Genomic DNA, 16,502 nt, shown 5'->3' with positions numbered 1-16,502 from the left:
TGTTGATTGTGACGCATCCTTGTGTGGCGGCACATGTTTTGTGTAAGTTTCAGCCCGATCGGACGGTAAATAAAGTTTTTATTTGGTACCCCGTCGAAAAATAACGGTTTTTCGCAAATATGACCTTGACCTTTGACCTCGATCGGCGATTTTGTTGATTGTGACGCATCCTTGTGTGGCGGCACATGTTTTGTGTAAGTTTCAGCCCGATCGGACGGTAAATAAAGTTTTTATTTGGTACCCCGTCGAAAAATAACGGTTTTTCGCAAATATGACCTTAACCTTTGACCTCGATCGGCGATTTTGTTGATTGTGACGCATCCTTGTGTGGCGGCACATGTTTTGTGTAAGTTTCAGCCCGATCGGACGGTAAATAAAGAAGTACCTTATTGTTGTTTATAGCCAGAGTGGTTTTTTGCCCCTAGAGGTCAAAATATTTGACCTAGGAAAAAATGAGTGATATTTTTGGAATCAGCGTGTCAAGATCTATCGTTTGGCATAGTTTGGCGATGTTTTGAACTCGACGCTGAAAACGAATACGAATACGACGCTAACTTGATGGACATGAATTGGTCATTTGGGTCATGACATGACCTGAAAAACAAGGTCATATCTCCGAAACCAAAAACCACAGAAACGCGAAATTTTCAGTGGACATCAAGAAAGGATAGAGGAGCAGCTATACGAAAAATCAGGCTTCTATACTCTGTTCCGTTTCAAGTTTGCAGCCGAAGTGCCCTGCTGAAAACAGTGCGTGATTTCTGTATATACAGCTCTTACATTTTAAGACACAAATTCTTGAGCGGAGGAGCGATCTGCCGAAGAAACTCCAACTGCAAGCTTGATATGGAACAGACTATAGCTCTAAAAATGTTGAGTGCAGAGCAGAAAGACTACCTGGGGGGCCCCCCCCATGTGCGGGCGAGGGTCAATCCTCGCTTGGGGAAGTGGGACGTTTTTTGGTCAAACTTGCAATTTTTGCCCGTAAAAGCGCCGCGAAACCTGGCATAGCTTATCATACATCAATTTCTAATCGCGGTTACCTCTAGGTTACCTGACCTGGTATCAGTGATGTCTTTTAGCAACATCTGTACTAGGCAACCAACGCTTTATCGATTATTTTCAATAAAATGCCTTTTAATCAATGTTATAACGCATTGTCTAGAAGGCCCGTGAACGGTGAAAAATTTTAACTTTGACCTGACCTGTGACGCCATCAGTGACCCTGAGGTCAATGACATTAATTTTCTCAAGTCAACAGGGCTATCGAACGCCTTTTGAGTTTTGCGAATCCGTCCAATAGTTTCGGAGATACGGGGGGGGGGGGGCAAAAATAGCCCCACTGGTGTGCGTCTTAATGTTATGTGATCCGAGGTCAATCTTTGATTTTGACCTTTCGAAGTCAACACATATATGCTACGAGGCGAAATTACGAGAGGACTACGATGCTGCTAATTGCTATTATGCAGTTTTTGCCTAGCTTTATTGCTTCAAAAGTGATACGTGAAACACTATCTCTAGAGACTAGGGTGTGTCATTTTGGGCACTTTTTTCGCAAAACATGGTGCTCCACTGATTTTATCGTGCCCCAGACACGTAGAAACCGTGTGACATTTTTTATTTCCCCCAAATATTAACACCCATGCGGCGCCGACCGCCGACACTTTGGCCTATCTCTCAGCATTAGCGACCTCAGCGCCCCTAGCGGCAATGTTTTGAACTAACACGCTCGCTATGCTTTGTGAGCTTACGATCATCATTAAATGCATTTTACCGAAATGACGCCTTGCTGCTGGCTTGTCTGGCACTCAGAGAATGTTGGTGAAAATGTGATGTTATGCATCTTAAAGCACGAAATAGTTCTGTGTTAATGTATATTGCGTAGTACTACCCCCGATCCCCGTCCTGGTCTGACGGGATACGTACGAGCGCATGTTTATAGTGCCTGCTATTAGGTGTCACATGTTTTTTTTGTAGCGTCGTTCACTGCATAGACCCCGGGGAACAGGGGGGGGGGGGGCAGTGGGGGCGCTTACCCCCCCCCCTCCAACTTGAGAGCCGAGTGGGCGCCGCCCCCTCAACATTGATGCAACGATGAAGGATCTCTGCTCCCTTTTATGGACCTACATGTTTGTTTTTATATAAACATCAGCACAAGGTATTTCTCTTGCATGTGAATGGTTTCTGCTGATTCGGCATCGATTTAAGAACACCTGCTATTGTCATCCCACTTTGATTTTATCTGAACTTGATCATAACTTTGGTAGGTCAGATTTTATACTGGACCATTTTGGTTCCGGATGGTATTTGATTTGGCGTGATGAGAACATTATGACGTACAACGGTGGTAAAGTCGCTGATTGATACAGGTTTACTCGCTCCGGTGGGAGGCAGTAGCGGCGGAACACCTTCAATTAAGTGGAGGGGGGGGGGGGGGCACTGCCGACTTTTGGTCCCATTCTTTCCATGCAACGCCCATAGGGCTAATGTTAAAATGCCCAAATCAGAGGGGGCACGGTGCCCCGGTGCCCTCCCCGTTCCGCCGCTTATGGTGGGAGGGCGGCGTGTGGGACTCAGAAGGAGACTAATGGCTTGTGTTGTGCCTTTGGTAGGACCCTCAGTATCACCGATGCAGGGCCTTCAGAGCCTCCAATTAGGGGCCTTTAGAGGCACTGGTGTGGGGTCCTCACAGACGCCCGTGGCCGTGTGGCCCCTCAGAGGTGCTAGTGTGAATCCCTCATAAGCGCCGGTGAGGGTCCTCACAGAATACAGACGCCGTTGTGGACCCTCAGAGACACTGGTGTGGGTCCGTTACATGTGGGTGTGTGGCCCTTAGAGCTGCTGGTGCGAACCCTTTAAAAGTCGGCAGGGGGCCCTCAACGACTGGGGAGGGGGACCTCAGACCGGCAAGGGGCCCACAGAGGCCGGCGGCATTTTCAGAAGCCCTGTGGGGTCCTTAGATACCGACAAGGTACTCTGAGACGCCAGTGCGGCCCTCACTCTCTGGTGTAGGGCCCTCAGAGTTGCAGGTAGGTGGCCGTCAGATATGCTTTTGCCGAACCCTCACAGGCGCAGGTGTGGGTACCTCAGAGCCACCAATATAGGGTTGCATAAATGGTGTGGCACTGGCTTGGGGGACCCTCAGTGGTGTCCTTATGGGCCCTTAGAACCACTGGTGTGGGTCTCTCAGAGGTGCTGGTTGTGAACCCTCAGAGGCCCTGCTGAGGGCCCTCACGGTCTCCGTTATGGGATCCTCAGAAGCCGGCGTAGACCCTGACGGAGATCTTAGTGTGGCTACTTAGGGGCTCATGAGGTGCTCTTACGAGACCTGTGAGGTCTTTCTCAGCTGAAATATAGTCAGCGTGGACCCTCAGAGGTCAGTTGGTACCGCAGGGGTCTTTATGGCCGGGTGGGCTCTCAGAAGCACCAGTGAGGGCCCTCAGTCTCACAGTCGTCGTAATGGGGCCGTCAGAGACATTGATGTGAGGCCATTACTGATTACAGGTTGGCGTAAGGCCCTAGATATGGCCCCTCTTGGGCCGGCAAGGACTCTCAGAGGCACGCTAGCGGCCATAAGAGGCCGGTAAAGGGCCCTCAGAGGCCGCCAGTAGCCTTCAGAAGCCGGCGTGTAACCCTCATGGACAATTTAGTGAGGCTTCTTTGGACTCACGAGGTGCTGTTACGAGCCCTATTCTTTCTGAATCGAAATATGGCCAGCATAGACCCTGAGTGGTAAACTGGTGCCACAGAGCCCCTCCGACCCGAGGGGTCCTCTGAATGCGATAGGGGGGGGGGACTAGATGGCACGTGCCTCCTGGGACCCCCTGACCACGCTACTATTTCATATGCGTCATGTCAGGTATTTTGGGCTTGCACCCCAACTTGAAGAATGTTCCTGGGCCCCTGTGACAATATATTGTATTCATTATAGGTATTCGTCATTAGCTTGCACTCTCTGCAATCTGCCCATACTATTATTTGTCCCTAGACGCGCTTACAGAGAGCAGGGATAAGCCCATACAGTCAACGGCCTGTTAGTTTCGCAAACAGCCGCCAGGGGCGCTAGGGGCGCCTATGTTGTGAGATAGGGCAAACTTCTCTCGCTCGGCGCCGCCTGGGGGTTAAAATTTGCGGGAAATTAACAATGCCACGCCCTTTCCACATGAGTGGAGCACAATAAAATCGATGGAGCACCTTGCATTGCGATTAGTGACACACCCTACTAGAGACGCTATTTTGACTGAAATTCAATCAATTGTAGGGTAGCCTGGGGGGGGGGGGCTACCCGAAACTGGGAGTCGAATACGCTTTTTGCCGTCTTCGAGGCATGATTGCAGGACCGTTTTCCTTAATACCTCTTAGATCCGAACTCCGTGCTGCGGGAACCACCGCAGGCCCTACGAGTAAAGGAACCTCCAGCAATCCCCACGAGCCAGGAGTCACCGCACGCCAGTCGCCACTACGGAGTGACGCCCCTCTATGGTCCGACCGCGACCCTACCCAAGGGTCCGGCCGACACATGAATACTAAAAAACGGCGCCAGCCTGCCTGCGGTGACAGCATCAGTGGCGATCGAGCCGAACAGATGCGGTCATTAGGCCAATATCGGCGCCCAGATGGAGCCGGACGCCGAGTGCCTCTGGCGATTTGTCACGCGCCGCACGAGAAATGGACAAAAAACGTCAGCGCGCGCCCCCATGTAGCCAGCTTTGTTTGGCCTTTCTCCGGGATTATAGGCCATTAGTGGAAATGGAACCTCAAAGAATGCCCCAGGGAGGAATGGAAAAGTGCAGCGGAACGGTCTTACATTCCTTACCGCCAAATTGAAGCGTCTCCGTTAGTGTGCGCCGAAGACCGAGCTATTGGCCGCGCCGGAAATTGATAGCGACTGGAGCGAAAACGCGGCCACCCAATGCGCACTGAAGCGGAAAGGTTTCAGCGCGAGGTGCTCAGCCACTGTTACGACTTCCCCGGGGTTTTATCCCGTATCGGAAAACAGGGGACGCAGAGCCGCATTGCAGATCTAGCGACGCACGAACGGGAGACTTGTCAAAAAGTCGCCGTGTCGATTTAAAACGCAGCTCGGCTTTTAATCCTGCGGCTTTAATCACATGGTTTGTACAAAACGACTTTTAACGATATCTAAAAGCTGAAAAAATGTGCTCTCAGCACTTTGCCTTTTCTGATTCACCCAAGATATGCACAATCATACTGGCAAGTGGCAACGTAAACTGATAGCCTAAAATATGTCTTGTTGAGATCAGCGACGGGGTGGCACCGTGACAATGGTTACTACCAAAGCATAAATCTCAAGTTATGATGTGGTCTTCGGGACTGCAGAGGTCATCGGCGAAAGTTGAGGTTGGGTATGGACCTGCATTGTGCGAGGAGCGATCCCGAGCCGTGGCTTGTCTCTCCGAAGAGTTCTGGTTGTGACGATGCCATTGTCCTTGGTCCTTGGGTTCAGGAATCAGGGCAGGCAGTAGGCACCTCAAGGGCGGATTGTGGAGGTCATCGACGCCCAGTTCTTCGGCTATATCCGCTCGCATCAGTCATCTTTGACGGCACTTGCAGGCGCAAGCGAACGAGTTGCACAAATACCATCTGAAAATGTTTCAACACTATTGCATATCGCAAAACAGACCAGCAGGTCAGAAAAAAGTACAAAGAAGACTATCAGAAATACAGTTCCCCCACCGCATCCCGCCGCAGAGACGGCGCGCACTTAAAGATTTATATTTCGTACCGATATCGATAGCAGTTGCATTACACACTCTCTCACTCACATCGAGTTAGTATCCCCCACCCATCTACTCCGCTGTGCAGGGCGTGGGGCGTCGTGTGCCGTCGCTCCGAGCCTGCAGCCCAGTCCGCGACCCACACAGGCGAACGGCCGAAAACGGGGGTCAGAAGGGAGAAAGCAGAGAGGGAGAGAGGGGTGAGGGCAGGAGTGACGGGGACAGACAGAGGTGCGGGGAGAGAGAGAGGAGAGTTACGTTTCACTGGTGTCACCACGGGCACGCACATCATACGGAGACACGAGCAACACCAACACAGGCGGGCGCCGGGCGCCGGGCGGGGGCGGGGGCGGGGGCGGGGACACCCAGTCCCCGGCGGACCCGCCCCCGGTGTCATGTCCGCGACCGCCGCGCCACTGGGGACCGGTTCGGGCCCGACAGAAACTCCCCGGCAACACAGAAAAACGCACTACGACCAATTTTCGCTCCAAAGCAGCCGTGAAAACTCATTGCCGGCATTTACGGGACAAGACTGGCAAAGCACGCAATAAACTGTTCTCACAATGAAAATGTAAGTTCTATGCACGGAGCCATACAACTCGGGACGTTTTGCCACATAAGAATATAAATGTCGGCCGGCCAGCGCCGGGATTCGGCGACGCTCGCAAAAGCGATGACTTGTCGCATAAGTCAGTCTTCGCCATTCGCTGGTGGCGAGTCGACATCTCTTTGAGGAACGAAACACAGACCTCTCGCGTCCAACCGCCCCAGATCATAAGAACAATTACCTACAGCATGATCCGCCCTCGTGGGTGCCAACAAAACCGATCCACTCACTCTCCGCGACGCCGGCGGGTCACGTGAACACTGTTATTGTCATCAGCGCGGCCGCAGCGCTGAGCGCGGCGTGTAACACCTCCTGCCGGCGGCGCCGGGCTCCGACAGGGCCCAGCGGGCCTGCCGCGCCGCCGGCGCTCCACGCCGGGCCGAGAGCTGCCTCGCTGCCAGCGACAGCGGCAGCGGCAGGGGCGGCGGACCGCCAATCACAGACCTCTCCGGACCCGGCCCGCATCTGACCGGGATCCAGCGGGCGCCACACGAGTGCCAGTCGCTCACACGGCCAGTCGCTCACACAGCTCCGCCAGTCGCCGGGTTACACTGCCGGGACCGCCAGCGGGTCCCCCGGTGGACCGGACCGCGCAGCACTGCGGTGCGCCCGCCGCCGAGGCACGTCAGCGTTCAGTCCGTGCCAATCACCAGCGGTGGAGCGGCCGCCGGGCCGGCGCCGGGTCCAGGCACCCCGCGGGGCCGCCCGCACGAGTCTCTGAGACCTCGCCGCGTCTGGGTCATCTGGAAGCCCTGTCCGGCGGACACGTCCTCTCACCATCTCACTGCTCTCTCACTGGGGCGGCGCCGGCGCTCACCGCGGCTCTCACTGCTGTCCTCCGATTCAAAAACCTAGAAGTCTCTGCCGCCGCGCGGCGACACTGCAGTAGCTCACGATCGACCGGGAGCCCCTGGTAGCCACCGGGCGAACGACAGTTTCGGACACCCGCCGCAGCGCGGCGCTGGCGTCGCGCGCCGGCCGGCCAGCCGACTATAATATACAATAGTGCCATATTTGTTGTGTATCACTGGGCTCTGCCGGCTAGTTGTCGTTGTATTTCAGCGTATGCGACTCGCTGGGCTGCGCCGAGTCGTAGAGCGTGTCCGAGTCCTGGGTGGGCTCGCCCTGCAGCTGGCAGGGGTTGCGCAGGCCGCGCGCGCCGCAGTCGCAGAAGAACCTGCCGCACCGGGTCACACGTCAGTCACGCTCACCAGTGCCAGGGTTCCAGGACACTTGATATACCATCACTAGGGCCACGCAACTTCTGCCGCTTCCTGCGAGGACCTTTTCTCACACTGCCGATACGTGATGTAAGACGGGAATTTTCGCATCAGCTTTACGTACATACATGCTAGGAATACCGAGTGGGTACCATGAGCGCGACATCCCAAGGCACATCAACCGGATATAATAACCCTCAACCAATGATGTAGAAGTAATCCGCATCTCAACACCAAAACAGTGAGCGACTACTTACAATTGGTGGGCCAAATCAAACACAGTTCACTGGAGAAGAGCAATTAGGGAAGTGAAGAAAAATGTCATTACCACACTCCCAGATCGAATGGGCCTGGAGCAGAATATCTAATATCTATTCTTCTATAACGGTGCATGATCAAAAATATAAGAAACCTCACTTCATATAAACCGGTGCAGCGACCTGAAAACTGGTCCGAAAACCACCCGACTAACAACTAAAGCTAACATCAAACTCGATACAAACAACGGCAAAACACGCACACGTCAATCCATGCAACTAACCTATCCTCATTATGTCCCCTGACCCACCTCACCTAGCCTCCCCCGCATCGCCATTCCCTCCTTACCTGAAAAGCCCCTCCCCCGCGCGGGGCACTCACCGATCATGCCGAATGTACTCGACGCTGTGGCCGGCGTGGCAGATTTTGATACAGTTGACGCAGATGGCGTTCTTTTCCGTGGTGTTGCACGTCTTGCACCGGTAGAAGTCGTGCATGGGGAACGACGTGTTGCTGGAAATCTTGTACAGACACTGGCCGGCCTCGATGGCCTTTTCCACCATATCCTGGTTGTCGAAGATCTTGTTGCCTGTGGGTCAAATGTCCGGGATATGTTGGTGAGCATAACTAGCGCCTGTCGCGTTATAACGTCACGGTCTAGCCGGGTTAAAGCGTCACCTCCGAGGTTCTGCAACTGATGACGTCATCTGATACTATCACGGTGATATTGGAGCCGATCTGATGTCGGAAGCCGGTGACGTCAGCGCGGTCTGACCTTCCCTAATACGAATCAACTGGTGGAATATCCCACTCACAACGATACTGTAACTAGGTGACAAAGAACCCACGAATGGGATGGGAGAGGATAAGAGAAGAGGATCAGCGATAGGATCGTAATATGCTGCCGGAATCTGAGATACCTGTGCTACCTCGAGATAGGCTATCAGGTTCAGCTGAACACGAGACCGACTTATCCGAGATCAGCTGCCATAACAGATATTAGAGCTTCGTCACAACCGAAGCACAAATAGCAAACACATCATCCGACCCGAAACAGCTTCCAGTTAGTGACTAGCAATGACTGTTGGTGACTGCCGGGGAAGGGGCCCCGCTCCCCCTCCACCCCCAGCGCGCGGACGTCCGCTGCCGTCATCCACCACCCGGCGCGATACAAACGGTCCGGTCGGCGGTCGCACCGGTCTACCGGCTCCCAGCCGCTCGGGCGCGCCGGCCGGCGGCCTTGAGATGCCGGAACAGCCGGCCGGCCGGTATGGCGCCGAGCGATCGGTTCACCGTGTCGTACTCTGAGTTACTGGGGCACGGAGTGCTCCGAGTAGCGACAGAGGCAGAGAGATAGAGGAGAAAGGATTATGGAAGGTGGACGATTACTTATACACATGACCGTAGTTTCTCTGTTACTAAGTGGTCCGATAATTATACCAATACCAATTAATTCCATAGCATCCGCGCCTCTCAAGACTTAAGCCTTTCCTATGCTTTACAAAGCATGCACTAGCCTGTCCTAAAAGTACCAACGCCATTGAAACCGTAGAGACACATGTTCCCTTGAGTCCCTAACAACAGAACATGAAACCAAGAAAAAATGAGAACGATTGAGTCAGGTTTAGGGGTCGCGCCATAACGCTTCATGTTGTTCTGGGTTGTTGCGAATTCTCTACTGTATACTGATAATTAGTGAACTGGATCACAACTGAATGCAAAGTGAGTCACTTCTCTGCCACCAATTACTTGCCTAGGCCTAACAGAAACTCAGAACACCTTTGTTGTGGCGGGAACTAATTTAGTGGCGCTGACCGCGCAGCCGATTGGCGCGGACGCGCAATTATCGGTTGAGTTTTACGCCTTTGTTGATAGTGTTGGTCGTTGCGGTGATTATGATTTGATATTACGATCGACACTTAGTTAGTAATATGTTTGGTTCGAAATGGCTTCGTTCAGTTTCGATCCTTTATTTCGCATAACCTGTTCACCCCCTCTCTTTATGATTGTCAACTGTTTTGGGTCGTAAGGACAAAGAGGTGTCGAGTCACCTCTAGAGCTTCTTCCGTTCTTGACCTTGGCCGAGATAGGGCCATGTGTGCCATGTGTTTTTCTGTTGTGTGTGTGGGGGAATAAACCGCAAGTGAGGCGGACGCAGGTTTGTCCAAACCTTCCCCCACCCCGAGGGCACAACAAGTGGCGACGAGGCGTAAGTTTTTACGCGGCCGTGATAACTGTCGGCAATGGATTTTTCGGTGGCCCCTGCGCCGTTTTTGCCGGCGGCCGGCGCCGAGCCCGGTACGGCCTGGCCGCGGTGGATAAGGATGTTCGATAACTTCCTGGTGGCCGTGGGCGGCGGCTCATTTTCAGCTGCGCGCAAGGAGGCCATCCTTCTCACGTGCCTGGGGGCGGAGGGGCAGCGAATTTTCGAGTCCCTCCCAGCTGCTGTCAAGCAGGAAGGCGAGGACCAGTACGCCTTCACCAGGCGGCGCCTGGAGGCCCAGTTCGCTCCTCGCCAGAATGTGTGTGTGGAGCGTTACCGTTTCAGGAGCCGGGTGCAGCAAACTGAGGAAACAGTCCAGCAGTGGGTGTCGATACTGCGCCAGCTGGCCAGCTCCTGTGAATATGGTGACAGAACCGACGAGTTCATAAGGGACCAGGTCATCGAGCGTACTAACTCTTCCAAGTTGCGACAGAGACTTCTTATGGAGGGCTCTGACCTGACTTTGGAGCGCACCCTCACCATCAGTGACACACTTGAGTCGGCTGAACGTGAGGCTCGGGTGATGGAGGCACCAGCTGCTCCAGTTCCTGTTCAGGCTGTCCAGCAGCAGCAGCAGCAGCGTCGGCGGCCTCAGCGTGGTGGGGCCAGGACCCGTGCTGCTGGTCGGGTCTCCACTCATCAGCAACAGCCTCAGCAGCAGAGGCCGGCAGGGAGTAGCAGTAGCCTGTGCTGGGGGTGCGGGCGTGCTGGACACAGGCGAGGGGACCAGTGTTGCCCTGCTGTCAATGTGAAGTGCTCCAAATGTGGGAAAGTGAATCACTTTGCCCAGCACTGTGTCCAGAAGCGAGTGGTGTCCAGTGTTCAAGTGCTGGCAATCGGGGCATCACCAATGACTCTGACAGCCCAGGTGGAGGGGAGGGAGGTCGTGTTCACGGTAGACTCTGGCTCCCCAGTGTCCCTCCTCCCCAGACACCTGGCGCCTGGTGCCCTTGAGCCAGCAGCAGACCGCCTGTGCTCATATGGGGGGAGTGTGTTAGATGTGTTAGGGGTAAAAAGTGTAAATGTGTCATGCAGGGGGGAGTGTCATGATGTAACTGTGTATGTTGTGCCACATGGTCGTGCTCTGATGGGCCTGGACATGATGAAACTGTTCAAAGTGTGCATCATTGGTGACAGTGTATGCTCTGTGTCCACAGACCCGTCCTGTCATGCCAGCCCAGTCCCTTCGCCCGTCGGGCCAGCCGAACCTGCCAGCCCTCACGCCGGTCAACCTGCCTCACCGTCCGAACCTGCCTCTCCGACTGGACCTGCTTCTCCGTCAGGAGAGCAGCCAGCCATCCTGGGCTACCAGCACCGGGTGACCATCGACCCAGGGGTGGCGCCAGTGCGCCAGCCCCTGCGGAGGCTGCCCTTGGCAGTGCTGGACGAGGTGAGTGCCAGGCTCAAGGAGCTGGAGGAGCAAGGGATAATTGAAAAAGTCAGTGCATCTACCTGGGTCTCTCCTCTTGTGGTGGGAAGGAAGCGGGATAGGTCCATCCGCCTGTGTGTAGACATGAGGCGGGTCAACAAAGCTGTGATTACGGATGGCTACCCGCTCCCCAGGATCGAAGATGTCCTTGACCGCCTGAGTGGATCTCAGGTCTTTTCCAGGCTGGACTTAAAGGATGCATATCACCAGCTGGAGCTCCATCCTGACAGCAGAGACCTAACGACTTTTATAAGTCATAAGGGACTCTACCGGTTCCGGCGCGTCAACTTCGGCCTCGCGAGCGCCGGGCCGTGCTTCCAGAGAGTGATGGCGTCCATGCTGGAGGGGGTGCCAGGCGTGGAGGTATACCTGGACGACATCCTGGTCCACGCGCCGTCCCAGGCCGAGCACGACGCCCGTCTGAGGGAAGTGCTGCGGCGTTTCGATGCCCACAAGGTGCGGGTCAACTGGCCCAAGAGCGTGACGAATCAGAGCGAGCTCTCCTTTCTGGGATATCTGGTCTCGTCAGCGGGTGTCCGCATCGACCGGGAGCGGATCAGGCCGTTATTGGAGGCGGCCGAGCCGCGGGACGAAAAGAGCCTGCGCGCATTCCTCGGTGCCGTAGGGTATCATGCGCGGTTTCTGCCACGGTTCTCGGACGTAGTAGAGCCGCTGAGGGCCGCGCTCCGGGCGGACCAGTTCGAGTGGACGGCGGCGCTGTCCAGCGCGGTCCGCCGCGTCAAGGACGCGATAAGCGAAGCACCAGCACTGTGCATGTTCAGCACGGAGCTACGAACGGTGCTCTCCACTGACGCCAGTGACGTCGGCTGCGGTGCGTGCGTGACGCAAATGGACGCCTCGGGTCAGCCCAGGGTCGTTGCGTACGCCTCGAAGTCTTTCTCGGCGGCCGAACGCAACTACTCGGTAGTGGAGAAGGAGGCGCTGGCATGTGTATGGGCCGTCGAGAAGTTTCGCCACTACCTGTGGGGTCGGCGATTCACCCTTCGAACCGATCACCAGGCTCTCTGCACCATTTTCGGTGTCAAGGGCTCCAACCGCGTCGGCCGGCGAGTCGCGAGGTGGGAGGCCCGGCTGCTGGAGTTTGCGTTCGACGTCGAGTACGTCAGGTCGGAGCGGAACGGAGTGGCGGACGGCCTGTCCTGTCTGCCGGTCGCCGAGACCTGGTGGCCTGATGATGATTCTATCCAGATCGCGGCTCTGTCGTTAGCAGCAGCAGTCACGGAGGAGGAGCTGCGGGACGCCTCGGCGTCAGACGAGTGTCTGGACGTGATCCGGGGGTACCTCGCCGGACGGTGGCCTCGCCAGAGGGATGTCGATCCTCGGGCGACTGGTTTTTACCAGGTGAGAGACGAACTGTCCCAGCTCGGACCGCTGCTTTTCCGTGGCGAGCGACTGGTTGTGCCGGCGGCGCTGCGTGAGCGCGTCCTGAGGAACGCCCACGAGGGTCACCAAGGTGAGACAAGGACCAAGCAGCGCCTGCGCGCGCAGTTCTGGTGGCCGCGGCTGGACAGGGAGGTACGTGACCTCCTGCGGAGCTGTGAGGTGTGCACGCAGCATGACGGCCACGTGCGGCAGGAGCGGCCCCCTCTCCAGCCGATTCCTCTTCCGGACGGTCCGTGGCAGCGCCTCATGATCGATGTGATTGGGCCCATGCAGGGGCCCCAGCACGAGCGGTACGGCATCGTCTTGTGCGACATGTTCAGCAGGTGGCCAGAGGTGGCGCTGTGTCGGGACGCGACGGCGGCGTCTATAATCAGCTTCCTGGAGGCGGTGTTCAGCCGCGAGGGGTTGCCGTTGGAGCTGGTCTCCGACAACGGTCCAGCGTTCCGGTCTGCCCAACTCCGTGATTTTTTGACCCGACTGGGGGTCAAGCAGACTTTCAGCTCACCATACTCTCCGCAGTCCTGCGGCATGGTGGAGCGTCTGAATCGGACGGTAAAAGACGCCATCCAGTCGGCCCGGCTGGCCCGGGAGCCGCGCTCGGAGTACTTGAGGCGGTTCCTCACTGAGTACCGGGCTACCCCGCACGCAGGTACGGGAGAGACGCCGTTCCGGCTGATGAGGGGGCGGGAGGCACGGACGTTGCTGGACGTCGTGCCAGGTGAGGTTTCCTCGCCGGACACCGGCAGTGAGCTTCGTGCGCGACACGAAAAGTATCAGGCGGCCTACAAAGCCAGATATGACCGGGGGTCGACTGGCGCCCCGCGCTGGCGCGTCGGCGACTGGGTTCGGGTCCGACAGCCGGTGAGTGGGCGTGTGGAGGGCCAGAAGGCCGTGCAGATCAGCCGGAGGACTGGCCCGGTAAGTTACCGGCTCACCAGCGGCGAGCGTGTCCACGCTAGACGCTTGGTGCCCGGCCGGCCAGAAGGTGAGGACGCGGCCGCGCCGCGGGGTGGTCCCGGCGGTGGTGCTAATCCAGTTCCTGAGCCCCGCCCCACGCCAGTGCGCACCCGCTCCTCGGCACTCAGAAGTCCTGCTCACAGCCGCTGTCCAACCCCAAAGTGTACCGCCCCGGCGGGTGAGCCAGGGCCCCGCCGTAGCAGGCGGGGTCGCAGAGGCCCAGATCGGTTCACTCCGGGCGAGTAGCGTTAGGATTGGGCTATCATCGTAAGTTACGTTTGATAGCTGTGAGTGTAATGGTTTCCGCGGATAGTGGGAGGCTTAAGAAGCGGGAGTGTTTCCCATTAAAGAGAGGGGTGGTGTTGTGGCGGGAACTAATTTAGTGGCGCTGACCGCGCAGCCGATTGGCGCGGACGCGCAATTATCGGTTGAGTTTTACGCCTTTGTTGATAGTGTTGGTCGTTGCGGTGATTATGATTTGATATTACGATCGACACTTAGTTAGTAATATGTTTGGTTCGAAATGGCTTCGTTCAGTTTCGATCCTTTATTTCGCATAACCTGTTCACCCCCTCTCTTTATGATTGTCAACTGTTTTGGGTCGTAAGGACAAAGAGGTGTCGAGTCACCTCTAGAGCTTCTTCCGTTCTTGACCTTGGCCGAGATAGGGCCATGTGTGCCATGTGTTTTTCTGTTGTGTGTGTGGGGGAATAAACCGCAAGTGAGGCGGACGCAGGTTTGTCCAAACCTTCCCCCACCCCGAGGGCACAACAACCTTCTTGGCAAGGTCAGCCTTCTTCCCGCGGCCCACCAACTGACGATGGCGGTGGACCAGTTTGAGCATGGGTGCTGCTTCTTGTCCATCTCGTGTGATGGAGTTGTTGAACTTCTCGATGAGGGCAATTCCTCGTTCAGCTGCATCATTCACAGCTGACAGTGCAGCTGTTTTCTCCCTGGCATGCCTGTAGGCTGGATCGAGGTCCCACTCACGAACGGGCCTGGTAAGGTCAAGAGACACTGGCGGATCCAGGCTTGCGTTTTTTTTTGGGGGGGGGGGCCAACTCATGCTGGAGCCAAACCTAGGGTACCCCCAAATCCTGTTTTCTCATCGGATTTAGGCCACTTATTTTTCGTCACAGCCCGACACTATGATTTTTTTTTCTAGAAAGAAAAATATATAAATGGTAGCCCACCCGACCCATGCCTTTATATTACTTTGTAAGCACTTACCATTGCTTTTGTCGACCAGTTAACCCGCTTCGAGTCAGTGCTTGGGTCCCTTTGCGGGCCGGGAGGTGGTAAAACACCCCCTGTCTAACTCGGTTCCTAGGCCACGCACTGATTGAACTACTAGTATGTTTCATTATCGTTTGGGGGAGGGGGCAAACGGGCCACTTTAGACCTCTGGGAACTGGGAAGGTGGCATGGCCCTAAATGCCCCCTCCCTGGATCCGCCAGTGTAAGAGACCATTGGAGCTGCAGTTGGGTACCTCAGACGTCAGGGTACGCCCTCAGATGTATAGGACTCGCATGGAGACCTCTTATGCTATAGTGGACTGAAAGGACCCAAAGGAGCCTGTCAAGGGCTCCCGGAGATAGACGTGGGCCCTCAGGAGCCCGCCAGAGCCCCCAATAAGGGATAAGTGAGGCATACCAAGTGCCTGCAATTGCATATTGCATAAGCCATAACGCCTTTACAAATCAATATATTATGTATCAGTGGCAGATCCAAGAGGGGCCACATGGGTCATGACCCCCCTTGGTGCCCGGGGGCACCACAGGCGTGTCAGGGGCACCACCGGCCTAGCAGGGGCACCACCAGCCCGCCAGGGGCACCACAGGCCTAGCAAGTAGCAAGGGCACCACGGGCCTGTGAGGGGCCCCACAGGCTTGTCAGGGGCACCCCAGATCTGTCAGGGACACCAGAGACCTGCCAGGGGCGCCGCCGGCCTCGCAGGGGCACCATGGGCCTGTCAAAGGGGCACCAGAGACCTAGTAGGGATACCACAGGCCTTACAGGGGCACCTTGGGCCTGTCAGGGGCATCACAGTCCTGTCAGGGCCCAGGGGCACCAGCGGCCTAGCAGGGGCACCACAGGCCTGCCAGGGGTACCACCGGTCTAGCAGGGGCACCACCGGCCTCGCAGGGGCACCATGGGCTTGTCAGGGGCCCCACCGGCCTTGCAGTGGCACCACCGGCCTTGCAGTGGCACCACCGGCCTCGCAGGGGCACCACCGGCCTCGCAGGCATCACGGCATCACGCAGGTCGCAGGAGCACCTTGGGCCTGTCGGGGGCATCACGGGCCTGTTGGGGGCACTTTAGGCTTGTCAGGGGCACCACAGTCCTGTCAGGTCCCAGGGGCATCAGCAGCCTAGCAGGGGCACCCTAGGCCCGCCAGAGGCACCACAGGCCTGCCAGGGTCCAGGGGCACCACAGGCCTAGCAAGGGCACCACGGGCCTGTCAGGGGCACCTCAGGCTCCCGTGCTACCCCCCCCCGGATCCGCCAGTGATGCCACACCACGCGAAACACCGCCAACTACCAGCTGCCGCGCCATAAACACATGCCAACAACAGTCTTTTTTTTTAAGGTCGACTCCGCTCGCGCAACTTTTGACTGACCCTCA

At 56.3% G+C, this 16,502-nt stretch overlaps 1 protein-coding gene across 3 annotated transcripts in view; it reads right to left on the bottom strand.

Annotated features, from left to right (window-relative positions):
• Nucleotides 1-5,720: 5,720 nt before the first annotated feature.
• Nucleotides 5,721-16,502, bottom strand: part of LOC122381340 (F-box only protein 11-like) — a 33,714-nt gene continuing 22,932 nt past the window's right edge. For 2 of the 3 annotated variants that reach the window (XM_043365383.1, XM_043365382.1), the window contains 2 exons: nt 8,205-8,412; nt 5,721-7,522 (listed from right to left, as the gene is read on the bottom strand). In XM_043365383.1, the coding sequence (XP_043221318.1) occupies nt 7,387-7,522; nt 8,205-8,412 (344 nt within the window). In that variant the 3' untranslated portion in view covers nt 5,721-7,386. The remainder of the gene's footprint in view (nt 7,523-8,204; nt 8,413-16,502) is intronic. The other variant, XR_006256519.1, reaches the window with a different exon arrangement.

This window comes from Amphibalanus amphitrite, unplaced genomic scaffold (assembly GCF_019059575.1).
Source record: "Amphibalanus amphitrite isolate SeventyFive unplaced genomic scaffold, NRLGWU_Aamphi_draft 000118F_arrow, whole genome shotgun sequence".
Classification (NCBI taxonomy): domain Eukaryota; kingdom Metazoa; phylum Arthropoda; class Thecostraca; order Balanomorpha; family Balanidae; genus Amphibalanus; species Amphibalanus amphitrite.
This window is presented reverse-complemented; position numbering and strand designations above follow the sequence as displayed.